Below are 16,293 nucleotides of genomic sequence, written 5' to 3' on the forward strand. Positions count from 1 at the left end.
ATTGCACTGCAATCTGCATTACAGTTGACTCAGCATGCATTATGCTGATTAGCAATTCTAGTTCATAAGTTAAATTTTAAAAAATGCTGCAAGTACTCAGATGTCAGGAAATATCTGTGGAGACAGAAATCGAGTGAGCCTTTCAGGTTGGTAACTTTACAGAATTGGAAAAACACAGGTGTCACAGGTAAGGGGCAGATTGGGATAGAGAAAAAAGGCAGTGTCTAGAATAGGGTTGAAGGCAAGAGAGATAAAATGATAAATGGGTTCACGGTGCTACTAAGGGAGCAATGATAGAGTAAAAAATATATCTAGAGGAGGTACCAATGCTAGATCCCAGAACAGCTTCCATCTGAAGGCAAAACAAGAGAGAAAAACCCTCAAAAGGAAACAAAATGAAGGCAGAAGTTGCAATCTAAAATTGCCCAACTCAGAGTCTTGAAGGTTGTAAGGTTAAATCAATGGTTGAAGTGCTGTTTCTCAAGCTTGCTTTGAACTTCACTGGAACATTACACAAGGCCAATGAGATAATTGGCTAACTGATTTGTCATACGATCGAAGGAATAATAGGAAGCAGAAAACTAACTGGGGATTAAAAAGATAAAGAAAAGTCAAATGAAGGTAGCTCTGTCACACAAAATATTCCTGGATACAAGATGTTCAGGAAAAATAGGGAAGGAAAGAAGGGGAGGAGGAGTGATGGTATTAATTGAGATGATATTCTAGACTGAAGCAACAATAAACTACAATTATACTATTGGATGTATTCTATAGTCCATCAGCTAGTGGAAAAGATGCAGAGCGATGGCGGCAACCTGCATTCCGGGGCCACATGCTGAGTGTGGCCCATGGGACATTTTGTTGATCGTTGCCCAACTACAGTGAACTGGACTGTGTCCAAATGGTTGTAAAGCGTCTCCCTCATTAGGTTCTCTGTTTTCAACTTTCAAATGACCAGCATTCCACGTACATCATGAAGTTCTTGAAGCAGGGCAACATTGACATTAATGACTGGCAGGAGTTTGTTACCAATCATTCAAGGTGGTGATAATTTGCTTGTCAAGCTGCATCATGCTTAGAGTCCAAATGCCTTAAAAAGGCCAAGCAGCAGCAAAGAAGCAAAAGAAAAAGGTGAATTCTGTATTCCTAGTGCCCAAAGATCTGCAGGTGCAGAATGGTCTGTTCAGATGTATGAAGACCCATGACAGAAACTTGTAACCAGCTGATGACAACGAAGCAGACGGGATCCCCACCTAACACTGATGATGGGGTAGGCTTAAAATTTTAAGCTCCTCCTTTGCTACAAAACTAACATACTTAGTACTGTCATTTCCAGCTTAGAATATTTCTAGCGTTTGCAATTTATCATGTTAGTTCTCCTGTTGTACAATAAAAATACTCCAAATCATTGTGCTACTCTGGGGAAAATAAAGGGAAGGAAATGCGATAGAAAATAATTGTCTTTCTTTAAAGTCCGCTTTTACTATACTTGTTACTACAACACAGGCTGGCTAAATTACCATTCTATCAAAGCTTGTAGTCGCACATGTACAGGATCGGTCACGACAGCATGTGATAAGTACAGCTGCAGTGGGAGGCCAGATTTCATTAAATTTATGAAATCGCAGCTCAGTGTCAGTACGGCTCTTTAGATAGAACTAGGATAATTTTTTTAATAAAGTGAATGACAGTATAGTACTATGTTCATAAATAATACAAGTGACAGACTAGAGATGGGTAAATTTGATTTGGCCGCCTCTATAGTGACGTGCGATTGTTCTGTCAACAATACACTTCCACCATTATTAAAAGTTTAAATCATGATCAATGAATATGATCATATTTTTGATCCAATTTGATCATAGCAATATATCAAATTGCCACCTCAGTTAACATTGGCTTCTCAAATCAAATGCGTGCACACAATCATATATCCTTCACATCAAGTGCCTCACCTGAATATTGAGAAAACAGAACAAACAAAAAATACTACACCCAGTAGGTCAGTTGACATAAGAAATAGGAAACAATTTGGGGCATTTTTAACACCTTTAAAATACATATAATATAAAAGGGGAACATTCCAAAATGCTTTCCAGCAGAATTGTAATAGACACCAAGCATAAATAAGAGAAATTATATGTTGGACTGTTGAGTCAGTTGTCTTAATTAGGGCAATAATGTGTAATTACATGAACACCTTACACTGGAACAGCTGCTCACAAGTTTGCATCTAAAAACCTGTACACAACATATACTTGAAATTGAACCAAGAAAAAACAAAACACTCAGATAGGAATTGAAAAGCAACAGTTAATCATGGATGTCAGCTTAAATGCTACATGTAGAGATCTGGTGTACAAATATATCGACCACCCCTCAATCACAATGACACGTTACGAAAGTTTGCTGCCTACAAAGTGCGCATTTCAATCTTTACAACTTCAAGGCTTTTCATTTAAGTACATATGTTCAGTGTAGCCAAAATTCACGTGTACTAATTTAATACCAATGTCCACAGGTCACACAGATTTAAAATTTGGAGCATGAGTTTAGTGCAACTTAATGAGTGAATGCAAGTGAATCTCAACTGCTCCCAACACCAAGTGCAACTGCACAGTGGAATTTAAATATTGGCTTCTTGGGATTCTCTTGGAAAAAATCCTTTTAAGCCTTCAACCACAGTTATTAGTCAGTCTTGACATGACGAGGAAACTTTGGGTGGGATTTTTCTCCCCCTCTGCGGTGTTTTGTGGCCGCACGGTGCTTGCTGCCAACAAGGTCTTATAGTCCCACCATTGTCGATTGGATTTCCTGCTCAGCACACCCCTCACCATTGTGATACCTGCAGCAAGGGTGCGTCATTGGTGGCACCACAAATTCCCACTGGTGTGGACAACAAGATTTCTATATTTACTTGGACAAATAATCACAGACATTCTGCAATACCAAAAAGTTCTGGATCAGACAAATAATTACAATCAATAAGTTCTGCACAAATGAGCCTCAGGGGTCCATCAAAAATAAGACTGCAAATCCAAGCCCTGAACCTACAGCAGCCATTGTGTTCACACAATGCAATGTCATTTGTTACAATCTGCATTCCCAGTCTTAATAATGTATTCATTCAGGTGGTTCCTGAAGGATTCACAAAATGGGTTCAGATGAAGACAAATTCAGCCCGTGTGAACTTCTAGAACACTCACCCGATCTTATTAATGAAAACTTTTAAGATTATAGATTAATGATAAGTTACTAGCGATCCAACTTACACATTATTCTAGTCTGTGGTTTAAAAGGATTACTTCTAATTCTCCAGTCGCACATCACCTCAAGCCACAGCAAGCTTTGCTGGCCAGTACTGCTTTGAAACCATCAGCTAAGAGAGAGGGTTTTGAACAGCTCAGGGTGTTCCTCATCAGTCTTTCATGCAAATCTTTGGTTCAGACTATGGTACCACTCATCCTCCAACACACCTCCCTCTGCATCTGTTACTCAGCGTGTTTGCAAAAAGAGACATCAGGTGCTGATTAAGTTGGTTCAGAGTTTGAAATACTATCAGACATCAAGATGTTATTTTGATAATTGCATCCAAATATTACAAATAATGCTTGTTTCAGACTCCAACCAGTAGATTATTTCACCTAAAGTACCAGTTCATGGCTTATTCAGTTGGCAGCAAACCATTCTGTCATCACCATAAAGATTATACCACTACAATCAGAAAATTTCAACTGATCCAGCATCCTGATGCCTGTTAACTGGACGGGAGGGGATGGGCAGAAGGCGACATGGATTTGATAGTTGTGATAAGTAAAAGACTCTCAAGTTGTAGAAAAATGTTATGTTGCACCAGAGAACAAACAGAAACCCCTAAACGTTGGGAATTCCAAAACAAAAATGGAAAATACAGGGGAAACAAACAAAGTTAGTCAGTACCTGAAAAGAGGAAACAGTTTAATATGTTGATGTTTAATTCCTCAGAACTATGCTTAAGGTGGTGCTATGGATCGCCATCAGTTTTACGTTGATATAAAAAATGAAGCATTCTAACCAGTTTTCTTATTTCAAGTTCACTGTAGAATTAGAATCGCTGCAGTGCAGGAGGCCACTGGCTCAACAAACCTGCACCAACAACAATCTTACCCTGGTTTTATGCCCGTAACGCCATATATTTATCTTGCTAATCCTCCTGACTACACATTTTGGGACATTAAGGGACAATTTAGCATGGCCAAGCAACCTAACCCACATTGATTTGGTTCTCTCGTCTGGATTTCGTTTTTATTCCTCCACCCCAAGGCATTACTACTGTGTTAGATACAAATATTACTAAAATGGACAAAAATAGTTATTCACAGTTCTTCACACAACCCACATCATGTCAGTTTATCAGTGGAGTTTTGATAAAGAAAAAATTGCAAACATTCATTTAACAACATTCAGTGCACTGACTTTTAAAATTATATCTACCAATTTTCAGCTATTCAATACACTCCCACAGCTGCTGCTGGAATAATTAGATTTTTAATTTCACACTGAATTGAATTGCATTACATTGAGCATTTCACAGAGGCAACACACTGTTGGAAATGGAAAATGAAAGGTTGGAAGCCGCCCTCTAATTGTAGTGGATTGGATCTCAAACAATGATGAGACAGAGTACAGGAAAGACAGAATCTGGTGAACTGGTGCGATGACAATAATCTCTCCCTTCATGTCAGTAAAATGAAGATAGTCATCGACTTCAGAAGTCCCTCCATACCAACATTATAGATAGGAAAGCCCACCAACACCTCTATTTTCTCAGGAGGAAATTTGGCTACGACTCTTTCAACTTTTACAGATGCTCCATAGAAATCACCTTTTCTGAATGCATCACAGCCTGGTATGGCTCCTACTCTGACTTAAGACACAATAAGTCATCTCAACACCAGGTTAAAGTCCAACAGGTTTATTTGGTAGCATGAGCTTTCGGAGTGTTGTCCCTTCACCTGATGAATCCTGACTTAAGACAGCAAGAAACTACAAAGGGTTGTGAACATAGCCCAGTCCACCATGCAAATCAACCTGGTGACATCAAATCACTCATCCATGGACTCTGCCCACACTTCCTGCTGCCTCAAAAGCAGCCAGCATAATCAATGACCCTACGCACTTCAGGCATACTCTCTTCCACCTTCTTTTGCTGGGAAAAAGACACAAAAGTCTGAGGTCACATATCAAATGACTCGAGCAGGTTCTTTCTTGCTTCTGTCAGACTTTTGAATGGAGCTACCTTATATTAAGTTGATCTTTCTCTACACCATGGCTATAAATGTAACGCTATATTCTGTGCCCTCTCCTTTCCTTCTCCTCTACGTACTCTATGAACGATATGCTTTGTATAGCACACAAGAAAGAATACTTTTCCCTGTATACCAATGCGTGACAATAAATCAAATATAGGTGGAGCACATTATTAGGGCAGAGTTGAGGGAGCATGCTATAATTGGCTCAAGAGCGTTTCACACTGACACTAGATGCCTTGACTTGAACGAACTATAATCAGTGGATTTTTTAACGTCTATCTGGGATAAGTGGCGCACACATGCTTGAAGTAAACTTCCATCTACAAGAGAATTGAGTGGATATGTATCTTTGTTGTGAGAGCATGCCCTTGACTGCAGAAATGTACATGTACACATTTGTTTTGAGTGTGATCTGTTCAATGTTTGCCTGAGAGAGTCAGTGCGTACACGTGCTTGAATTTATATCAAATGAAACCCAAATCAGTTAAAATCCAAAGTCATATATCCCTTTACTTTTGTAGTTTTACAGAATTTACAGCAATCATGCCAACACTTTAGCTACTTAATGCATTGAAAATGATTCATTGCACCGACTAGTAATTACCTGCAATTTGTACCGAGCCTTCCTCGCCGAGAAGAATGTTTCCTGCCTTCAAGTCTCTGCAAGATAAATAAAGGAATTCAGCTGTGCAGGAATCAAAAGGGGAAAAATTCCTCCACAGTACCAGCTGTTATTAGAAAATTCCAGTGTGAAGGAGGAATCTTAAAAATAGAGTTTCCAACTCTGACTGAATGGTCTTCTTCCCTGCCATAGTAACTGATTCCAGCAACTTACAATTGACAGATACTTTTAAAACAGATATCACTTTAGCTCATGCATATTGTTCTCTCTATAGAAGGGTTAACTGAAAAGGAAAGCATAACAATAGACTGGCTTGTTACTGTTGCTTTTAAAGTTTCTCTTTTGTACAGTGAAGGAGCTAGAAGCTTCAATATTGTGCTAAACTAGCAGATATACTGAAATAGTCTCTAACTACTTCCGCATGACATTCACTGGTGTAGGAATGTACCGATTCCTTATGAGGTTGAAGATGAGGCATCGTGATAGATCAGAAGCTCTAGTGGACTACCCATATAATTGTTGCGGCTACTAGGACAAAGCAAGAGGCTGAAACTTTTGTTAGTGACTCATTTACTGAGTCCCAAAAGTCTCACCATCACCTAAATGAATTGGTGATAACAAATCATAACCTTTGAATTAACCACTTCCTTTCTCCTCTCTTTTTGTACTTGGTGCTAGCCATCTGGGGCCTGGATCCTTCACTAGAGCTTTCACAGCAAAAGAGAAATTATGGATTGAACTCCTATACATTACTTGTAATAAAAAGTATAATTTAAGCTCTTGGGATGAGAATTATTTTAGTTAATTCTGTCATGTCTCAAGAATAGATCAGTGTAACAGTAAATCTGTATAATACTTAAGGCCACAGTTGTGTAAAGTAGTTTTGGCTCAATATCATAAGCAGTCCAAGGCAACAGAAGATACAGCATTAGATTCAATAGAATATAACAATAAGGAAAGAAAAAATTGGGCCCCTTTGTTAGAATAGAGGAGAATATGGGGTGAAAGACCAAAAGAGAAAATGCTGGAAAATCTCTGCAAGTCTGGGAGCATCAGTAAGGAGAGAAAAGAGCTGATGTTTCAAGTCCAGATGACCCTTTGTCAAAGATAAAAGACATAGAAAGTGGGAAATATTTATACTGCAGACTGAGGGAATAAAAGATGAGTCATAGCCATAAAAACAAGGGGAAAGGCTGCTATTGGCAGTCCAAAGAGAATAAAAAGGTGTGAATGGTCAAACAGCACAGAAGCTGAAATTAGAGGGTAAGCTGTGACAGAAGATGACGTTGGGTAGTGGAGGGGCAGACCTTCCACTATTTACTTAGTGATGGATTCATTAGTTACTAATTGAAGCATTAACCAATTTCTAAACCAGTTAGTTAGCTGTTTGAACGAAAGTGTTAAAGAGACAACATGGGATTAGCACTGGTTTTAGTCTTATGATCAAAAGGTTATGTACAATTCTTAAATTAAAAGAACAGTTAGGTGGTAAATGTGCCATGGCACAATTTAGCAGCAGACATATGTAATTTACTTTGACGATTACTGCACACAGTTTGGTCATTCTCGGTCATGGAAATCCATAACATCCAATTAAATCAGATAATTTGATTAGGTGTGTACATTAGCATTCTTCTGAATATAATGGACTAGACATATAGAATAGGACACACTAATCATGGACAGACAGAGCCATACTTCAAGAAGCAAGGCAAGCCAAAGAGTTGTAAATTCTTGACTAAGTCAAGGTTTCAAGCCCCATGTACATGGCTATGTTGCATCTTCTTGCCTTTAAACTAGTAATTCCCAAAATGGGGTTTTGAGAGAACTTCCAGGGAGTCCACACACAATGTGAAATGCCAACCAGGAGACAAGAGCACAGTGCAGCCATAAGCACAGCACAGAGTGGGCTTGCTGGTTCATCTAGGAGGGGAGATTAAACAGACTCCACAATAAGCAGCAGGCACACCCAACTGACTGAAAGCTCTAAGTGGATATCGGTTTTCTTAAAATTATCAGCACACTCACATGCAGTGCTCACTCGTTTTACATGTCCCCCTCCCCCCCCCCCCCACCACCCCGTGATTACTAGCCTATTTGAAAAGGGGGCTCTCAACAAAAAAGGTTCAAGATATATTGCTTTAAATCAGTCCAGTGACATCACTAAAAGGAAGGAACTCCATGTCTGAAGCAACGAGTCTAGAACTGTAATGTCAGTACCACCGGCTACAGTGGCACTTGACCTTGCTCCTCGCTGGAGGTTTGCGTGCAAGCTTCCCTTAAAAACACAACGTTGGAAACCTAGTATTGCAAATTCCGTTACACAAAATTTCTTAGTAGCACACTTAACTCTCATTCCTGACTACAAGCATTTGGTGACAATCACTTGTTTCAAATGCTACAATTAATCAATATTTTATATTTTAATTCTCGGAGTTTAGTTCTGATAAGTCAGACTTAACATTAACTATGATTTGGGAAATGGATATTAAATAACACCAGTGGTGTCCATGATGCTGCACCACCATTTTGATCACACTCAGTTACAATGAAGCTTTATTTGTGCCTGACAATTGTGACATTGTATGACACAATTATTTCCATTTGTTCCTTTCAACATCTGTATAACTCTCATAAGGCTAGCTCTGTTAAGAGTGTTGCTGTTTATACTCAGATAAAGTCAACTTGGGAACTTACCTCATTCCTCCTTATAGGTATTGGGTTTGGGAACTCCTCCTTATTTAGGCACTGACATTTGCAACTTAGTCATTGCAATGAAATTTAGTTGAACTTCATTTCATAAATTGCCACATATAATCTCATGCAAATATTGCAACCATGCTCTATTGTAACTTTTCCTTACACCACTATTCAAATCCTTATCTCCCAAATTCTGTATTAGAATAGAATCATAGACCATAGAATCCCTACAGTGCAGAAATTGGGTCTGCACCAACAACCACCCTACCAGGCCCTATCTCCATAACTCCACATATTTACCCCACTAATCCCTCTAACCTACACATCCTGGGACACACTAAGGGGCAATTTAGCATGGCTAATCAACCTAACCCGCATTATCTTTAGAGGAAAAATGTGCAGCCTCCACACAAACAGTGACCCAACCCAGGAATCGATCCCAGGTCCCTGAAACTGAAAGGCAGCAGTGCTAACCACTATGCCGTCATGTCCTTGCTCCTACTAACCCTCACGACTCCCATGAAGTCGTATCAATCCTTTTGAACCCTGCATCTAATTTCCCCAATCATGATCCCATGCTTGCTGATGGGTAATTAAAGGGATAATTAAAAATAATGGGATATGCAACCAGGAGCAACCAAAACTGTACAAATGTCTGTAATAAAGAGGGGATCTGGAAGCAACAGTGTTCATGAACCAGATTTACTAAGAATTAACCAATGAGCTATAGCATAGGAAAAAAGGACTAGGAACTGAACAGGGCAAAGTTTAACATATTTAGGGAAGTTGAGGGGAAAATGGAAGGTGGTACAAGTATAAATTTAGGGATAAATTAACAGCAATAGAAAACAATGTAATCAGGTAAGACAGAGAAAAGAAAAAGGACCCATTACACAGATGGAAGAGGCTTACAGAGCAAGTAGTTAAAAATGAAAAATGCAAAATTAGGAAAATGAGTTAAAACAGAATAATCATGAGGAATTTCAACTACCCTTAAATTGCTGGTCAGAAGGGGATAAAGAGAAGAGAAAAGGGAATGAAATTCCTACCTGTTCAAGAAGAAAATAGAAAGCATTGAGAGGTAACAATAAGTCAGCATGGATTTCAAAAGGGAAAGCCTTTGTTGACCAAACTAAAAAATCAAGAAAGCAAGCAAGGATAATATTGTAGATAGAACCACTGACAGTGCAGAAGGTGGTTATTTGGACTGTTGGGTGTGCACCAACTCCAACAGAACATTTTACCCAGGCCAACCATTGCCCCAGCCTATAATCTGACCCCATTAATCCCCCTAAACTTTGGGCACTAAAGAGCAATTTTAATATGACTAATCCACCTGGCCTGCATAACTTTGGACTGTGGGACAAAACTGGAGCAACTGGAAAAAAACCAGAGACACAGGGAGAACGTGCAAACTCTACACAGCTATAAGTTATCTGGATTTCTGGAAGATGCCACATAATCGTCCAACAAAAACAGTGAAGTCTGGTGGTTATCTTCCTATGAACTCTCAAAAAGCAAAATCACAAACAGCGAAAATAATTTATAACGGGGAGTGAATTAAATAGATTCCAGCCATTGCCAAAATTCCATACTTGCTGTACATCTAAGTTTTACTCTTGCAGATGCAGAAACCTTGCCAACTCTGTAACTATGTCGCCTGAGCAATGACATCCCTCAAACTCATATCCCAAACATCAAAAAAAAAAGCATGCCCTTGAATGCAATTATAAACAAAAACTTCAAGGCCACAATATGCAATTAGAGTCTTACCTTTACCCAGCATATAATTGTTTGGCACTGCAAGCATGTTATTTAGCAGCTTGGCTTATTCACACTTCATTAAAAAAAGATACACTTAACCCTTACACCCAAAGCTATTGTTGTTTCCACAAACTATACCCTGAAAACATTTAACCTATGAAGCAGCTCACAAGATGATTACCCAATCCCCGATCTATATGGTTCAAATTCGACCACTAGCTAGGAAGTCAAACCCTTATATTTAGGTGCTTTCCCTCACCTGTAATCCTTTGAAAATGGTAAACAAGTATTTTAAAGTGAACCGCCATACAATTTTTTTTTCCAATTGTTGAAGATATTTCAGGACCAATACTGCAGCTCAGTAAAGATTTGGATGCCATGGACAATTGGGTATACAAACTCTTTCCTGTGGACAAACGGATTTGTGAAGAGAGATCATAGATGGCAGGCGTTTAACTTAAGGTGAGAACATCCAATGCCGGGGACTCAGTAGCAGAAAGGACAGAAAGCAGGGAATAAGGGTTATGGATAGCTATTCAGAATGACACAAGGTGGAAGATGGAATCCTAGAATGACCAAAGATGGGACCACTGTTTCAGACTTTAGAACTAAAACTCAATTTCTAAATTGCAGATGAGCCCAAATTTGATGATGGCTTGTAAGGTGGGGGAAATCATATTCAATGCTGAGGAGCAATGTAATGCATTACAAAGCATTAATAAACTTTCAGAATGAGATAAAAAGAGGGCAAATCAATTTCATCACATGCAATGTACTGTTTTTGTTAAATTCCATGCTTCAGTTAGAAAATAAAAATTTAAGTGAAGAAGCAAATGGATCAGGAGTTTTAGTTCACAAAACAAAAATAGCAATTCCGATTAATAAGATTATATGAACTTACGAAGGAGACTGCTCCACCAATTGAAAGATCATGGCTAATCTAATAATAACCTCATATCTACAACCAGCCTCCCATCATCCCCTTGCTTACCAGGAATCTGTCCTCCTCTGCCTTAAAAATATTCCAAGACCCTGGTCATTAAAAAATAATTTCTAGAGGGATAAAACTGAGTAGAGAAGTTGTACTATCAAACATTGGTTAGACCAACAAACTACAGTGTACAGTTTTGGGCTCCATAATATAAAATCACCATAAAAGAAATGAAAAGGTTCATAAAGAATTTATAAATATGATATTAGAAATGAGGGGTTATACCCATAAGGAAAGACTAAAAAGGCTGAGTCTCAAAGAGGAAAAGGTGAGGGGTTTTAAAATTATGAAATGTTTTATTAGAGCAGCCACAGAGTATGCACTTCCACTTAAGGGAAAGAGCAAATGATTCCATAAATGCACGAAAGCTATCAAAAGTGATTAGATGAAACTCATTACCACAGGGAGTGATTGAAGTCACTAGTACAAAAGTTTTTAAAGGGAGGCCACATATATAAGCATTTGAGGGAGGAGGGAACAGAGTTCTACTGATCTGGATAAAAGGCAGGAGAAAACTTCACTGAAGTGTAATTGCCAGCAAGGACTGCTTGGATTGAAGGTCCAATTTGTGTACTGTATATTCTATTTAGTCCTATGTAAAAGTGATGCTATACTCTTTTGCCCAACCAGCCACTTGTGAATTCCATGCTTCACAACCAGTTGATGGAAGAATTTCTTCCAATTTACTCTTTCCAGCTGTTAGTGATAATCCTATGCTATGCAGCTCCTTGCTACTAATGTTACAAGCCTGTTAGGGACTATTCTAAACATCCAGCAATTAACTGACAGAACTAAGCCACAAGGATTTAATAAAATCAAACGTTGTTGTCTATCAAAAAGATTAGACAAAGTAAACAATATCAACAGTAACAAAATATTTTACAATACACTTAGTTTTACTTTTTATTTCATCCAAGAGTTTCGTCCTCACCTTATAAAATCTTGAAGGTTAAACCACTTTTCTTGGGATCATCCAAAAGATATGCCATAGCCCTTCAGAATTTATTTTAATTCTCCTTAGTATTCCATCTATTCTGGAGTAAGATTCTATGGGAGTACTTTCATTAGCATTTTGGCTACATGATTCTCTATATTTTACTTTATAGAGCTCATGACTCTAGGTGCCTCAGCTCCTTGTTTGGGCTGCCAGCAGATATCCAACTTCCCATAGGTCTCCAAGCTGACTCTGCCAACTGCTTTCTGCCACAAGGCTCTGTGAGGACCACTGAAGATTCTTTCCACTAGCTGTAAACTACAGCAAATCTTCCAGCTGACTTCCCCCCCTCATGAAATCCAAATGGAACTGTTTGCATGTGTCAGCAAACACATGCAGATGAATTTAAACAAAATAACCTTCTAATCAAGGCTCTGCCCTGAATCACTGTCATCATGGTAACAGTACATGCTTCACAATGATTCAACTAGAAATGGAAATGAATTATTTTACCTTCAACATAACTCTTCAATTCTGCAATTTATACCTGTTTTCTAGCATTGCTAGCTTAAAGTTTTATTTTGAGATAATAGTCAACCTAGCTCTACCCAAGAGGTCCACAAATGGATCACCCATTGTTTAATGTTTTCCCCCCACTATCCTGTATTTCTCTTATGGTCAGTTAATTGAAGCCAAGCTTGTATGAATTGTATTCATTTGAGATGGCAACCAATTCCTTAACCAGATGTCCCAATTTAGAACTTTAATTCCTAAACCAAAGTTATGTTCTAAAACATATGAATCATGAGCTAAATATTGGCAACATCAATCTGCCAACCAGTGAAAACAGTATTGAACTTCAAAACTTCTTAGAAGTCTCAATTAGATTTCCTCAGCTGCACTTGTAAAGAAGCACTGAATTTTTAAAACACTTATTCATAACTATAACTTCTCATTCACTGCATTGTCTCATCAATCTTCAGCGCACCATTACCATAGATTTAACATCATTCCTACAATTGGATGCTCAGGATGTGTACACTACACTTCATAATTAGTCACTGTTCTACTTGGTGTAATTATTTATTTGCTGGCTACACTTTTCCCAGTTTTAAATTAATATTGCCAGCAAATTACGCACTCTTTCCACAGAGGAAAAAAATGGAAAACTGAAGGTTTATTTTAAACGCACGTCCTAATTTTACACCAAGATTCTAAATATCCATAATCACAAAGTGATACATGAGTCAAACTTCAGCAATTTTGAGAAGACAGGACTGAGATTCCAACACACCAGGCTCAGCAAACCACAGCTATCTGCTACAATTAGAAAAGCCAAGTTCGCATTTGGATGGCATTTACAACTTCAAAATGAGATGAAGTTACACAAGCAATGGATAGTTGCAAGTTCTGATCCAATGATGCAGACGATTTATATGGGAAATAAGGATGAGATAGGATGCAGTCTTGTGGGATTAAGATGTTAATCAAATATAGAATAAGAAATACTCAAAACTGATGGATTCAGAATTTATACAGTTAATAGAAGATAATCAAGGGAAGATTAAAAGCTGGAACTAAAGTAAGTGGTTTAATGGTGTGAATACAGATGCAATTATCCATTACTCCAACAACCAAAACAAGCTGCAATGCTGGAAAAAGTACTTGCATCCTCCTAATAAATCTAGATGATTCCAAATATTTAATCTTCTCTCAAACCCTTAACAATGTAGGCAAATCTCGACGACAAAAAATGTTATTTGCAAACAGATAGAATTATATATTTAGTCAAGAAAACCTTCATTATGCTCCCTTTAATCCCAACTGCTCAAGTGAAACAAACTCCTATTTTTCTGACTTTCATCATAATTCTAACCCTTCGTTCCTCTGGCTTTGTTCTAATGAATCAGAAGTTGGCAGGCAAAACTGTAAGTGAACAAAGGGCTGGCTGCCTTTAAAGAAGGGATAGCTTGGTCATACTCGAGATATACTCTCGCCAAAGAAGACAGGGCTAACAAATACAGGGCTGCCTGGATGACAAAAGAAACAGAGGCGAAGATGTGAAAGTATTTTAATGACAAATGTCGGATGGATAATACTGTCATAAACCAGGGTGAGCACAGAAGGTTTGAGGAGAACTGAAGAAGTATGAGAAGCAAACTGCATATAAGAGATGGGACTACTAGCTAACCTAAAAGGGAACACAAAATTATTCAACTGTCATATAAATCTAAGAATCATAGAATTGCTATGGCGCAGGTGGTGGCCATTTCACAGGCTCACCAAACAAGCATGACTTAGTGTATTCCCTCTTGAATATCTCAATTAATCCTGTCTCTACCACACTTTCAGGCAGTGCATTCCAGACCTGAACTAGTCATAGGGCAGAATTTGATGTTGACTTTGAGACGAGTGTGGCAGAAAAGAATCCCTCCTATAGAGTCATACAGCACAGAAAAGGCTCTTCAGCCCATCAAGTTTGCACTGACAATAACTACCACTAAAGTTGCACTAATCCCATTTTCCAGCACCTGTCTCATATGCTTGGATGTAATGATGTTTCAAGAGTACATTCAAATACTACTTAAAGGTTGTAAGGTTTCCAGCCTCCATCACCCTCCCAGACAGTGCATTTCATATTCCCACCACCTGCTAAGTGACTTTTGTTTCAAATTGCCTTCTCCTCACCCCAGAAGTATTCAGCGTGATTGACCCCTCAAACAAGGGGAGCAGCTGCTTCTTACTCACCTTGTCAATATCCCTCATAACCTTACGCACCTCAAATCACGTTCCCCCTCAGCCTTCACTGCTCTAAAGAAAACAATCTAAGCACTTTCCTTTTAGCTCAAATGCTCCATCCTAGGCAACATCCGGGTGAACCTCTTATGTACCACCTCTAGCACAATCATATCCTTCCTATAGCAAGGTGACCAGAACTGCACACAGTACTCCAGCTGTGGCCTAACCAACATTCTGCACAGCTCCAACGTTATCTCGTTGCTCTTAAGTGTCCCATTTGCCTCAGCTATCCTACTCACTGACTCTGCCATTTTCTAGATGATGTGAATAAGTACCCCAAGATCTATTAGTTTCTGAGCTTCCTAGTGTCCTGCCATTCACCAAATACTCCCTTATCTTGTTTCTTCTTTCACAGTGCATCATCTCACACTTATCAGGGTTAAATGTCATCTGCAGCTGCTCTGTCCATCTGACCAACCCATCTATAGCTTCCTGTAATCCACAACCTACTTCTTCACTATTAAGCATCCTTCCAATCTTGGTGTCATCTGCAAACTTGCTCATCATTCCCCCATAACATCATGTACATAATTTACACATATAACAACAATGACGGTGCTAGCACTGAATCTTGTGGTATGCTGCTGGACACTGACTTCCAGTCACTCAAACAGACCTCTACCATCACCTCTTGTATACCATTACTAATGATACAGAGATGCCGGTGTTGGACTGGAGTAATCTCAGTAAGAAGTCTCACGTCACCAGGTTAAACATAAGAACATAAGAAATAGGAGCAGGAGTAGGCCAACTAGCCCTTCGAGCCTGCTCCGCCATTGTCCAACAGGTTTATTTGGCAGCATTAACTTTTGGAGTCTCAAGCTGCTCCTCCAGAGCCTTCAACGTGATTGATGAAGACGAACATACGGCCAAAGCCATACCCACACTCCCACTTTTTGCCTTCAAACAACCACACAGCCTCAAAAGATCATTGTCCACAGCAAACTACCCAGCCTTCAGGAGAACAGTGACCACACAACCTTGCCACAGAAACCTCTGCAAAACGTGCCACAGCATCGACACAGATGCCATCATCTCACGTGGGAACACCATCTACCAGGTACATGGGCATTGGTGAGGCCGCAGCTGGAGTACTGTGTGCAGTTTTGGGCGCCGTACTTACGCAAGGATATTTTGGCCTTGGAGGGAGTGCAGAGGAGGTTTACTAGGCTGATGCTGGAGTTGAGGGGGT

At 39.1% G+C, this 16,293-nt stretch overlaps 1 protein-coding gene across 2 annotated transcripts in view; it reads right to left on the reverse strand.

The window, feature by feature from the left end:
- LOC145346798 (serine/threonine-protein kinase OSR1-like) overlaps positions 1-16,293 on the reverse strand; it is a 200,711-nt gene that overhangs the window by 80,572 nt on the left and 103,846 nt on the right. For both annotated transcript variants that reach the window (XM_080194534.1, XM_080194535.1), the window contains exon 5: positions 5,896-5,951. In XM_080194534.1, the coding sequence (XP_080050660.1) occupies positions 5,896-5,951 (56 nt within the window). The remainder of the gene's footprint in view (positions 1-5,895; positions 5,952-16,293) is intronic.

Source organism: Carcharhinus amblyrhynchos, chromosome 8 (genome assembly GCF_965287045.1).
Source record: "Carcharhinus amblyrhynchos chromosome 8, sCarAmb.v2.hapA, whole genome shotgun sequence".
Classification (NCBI taxonomy): Eukaryota; Metazoa; Chordata; class Chondrichthyes; order Carcharhiniformes; family Carcharhinidae; genus Carcharhinus; species Carcharhinus amblyrhynchos.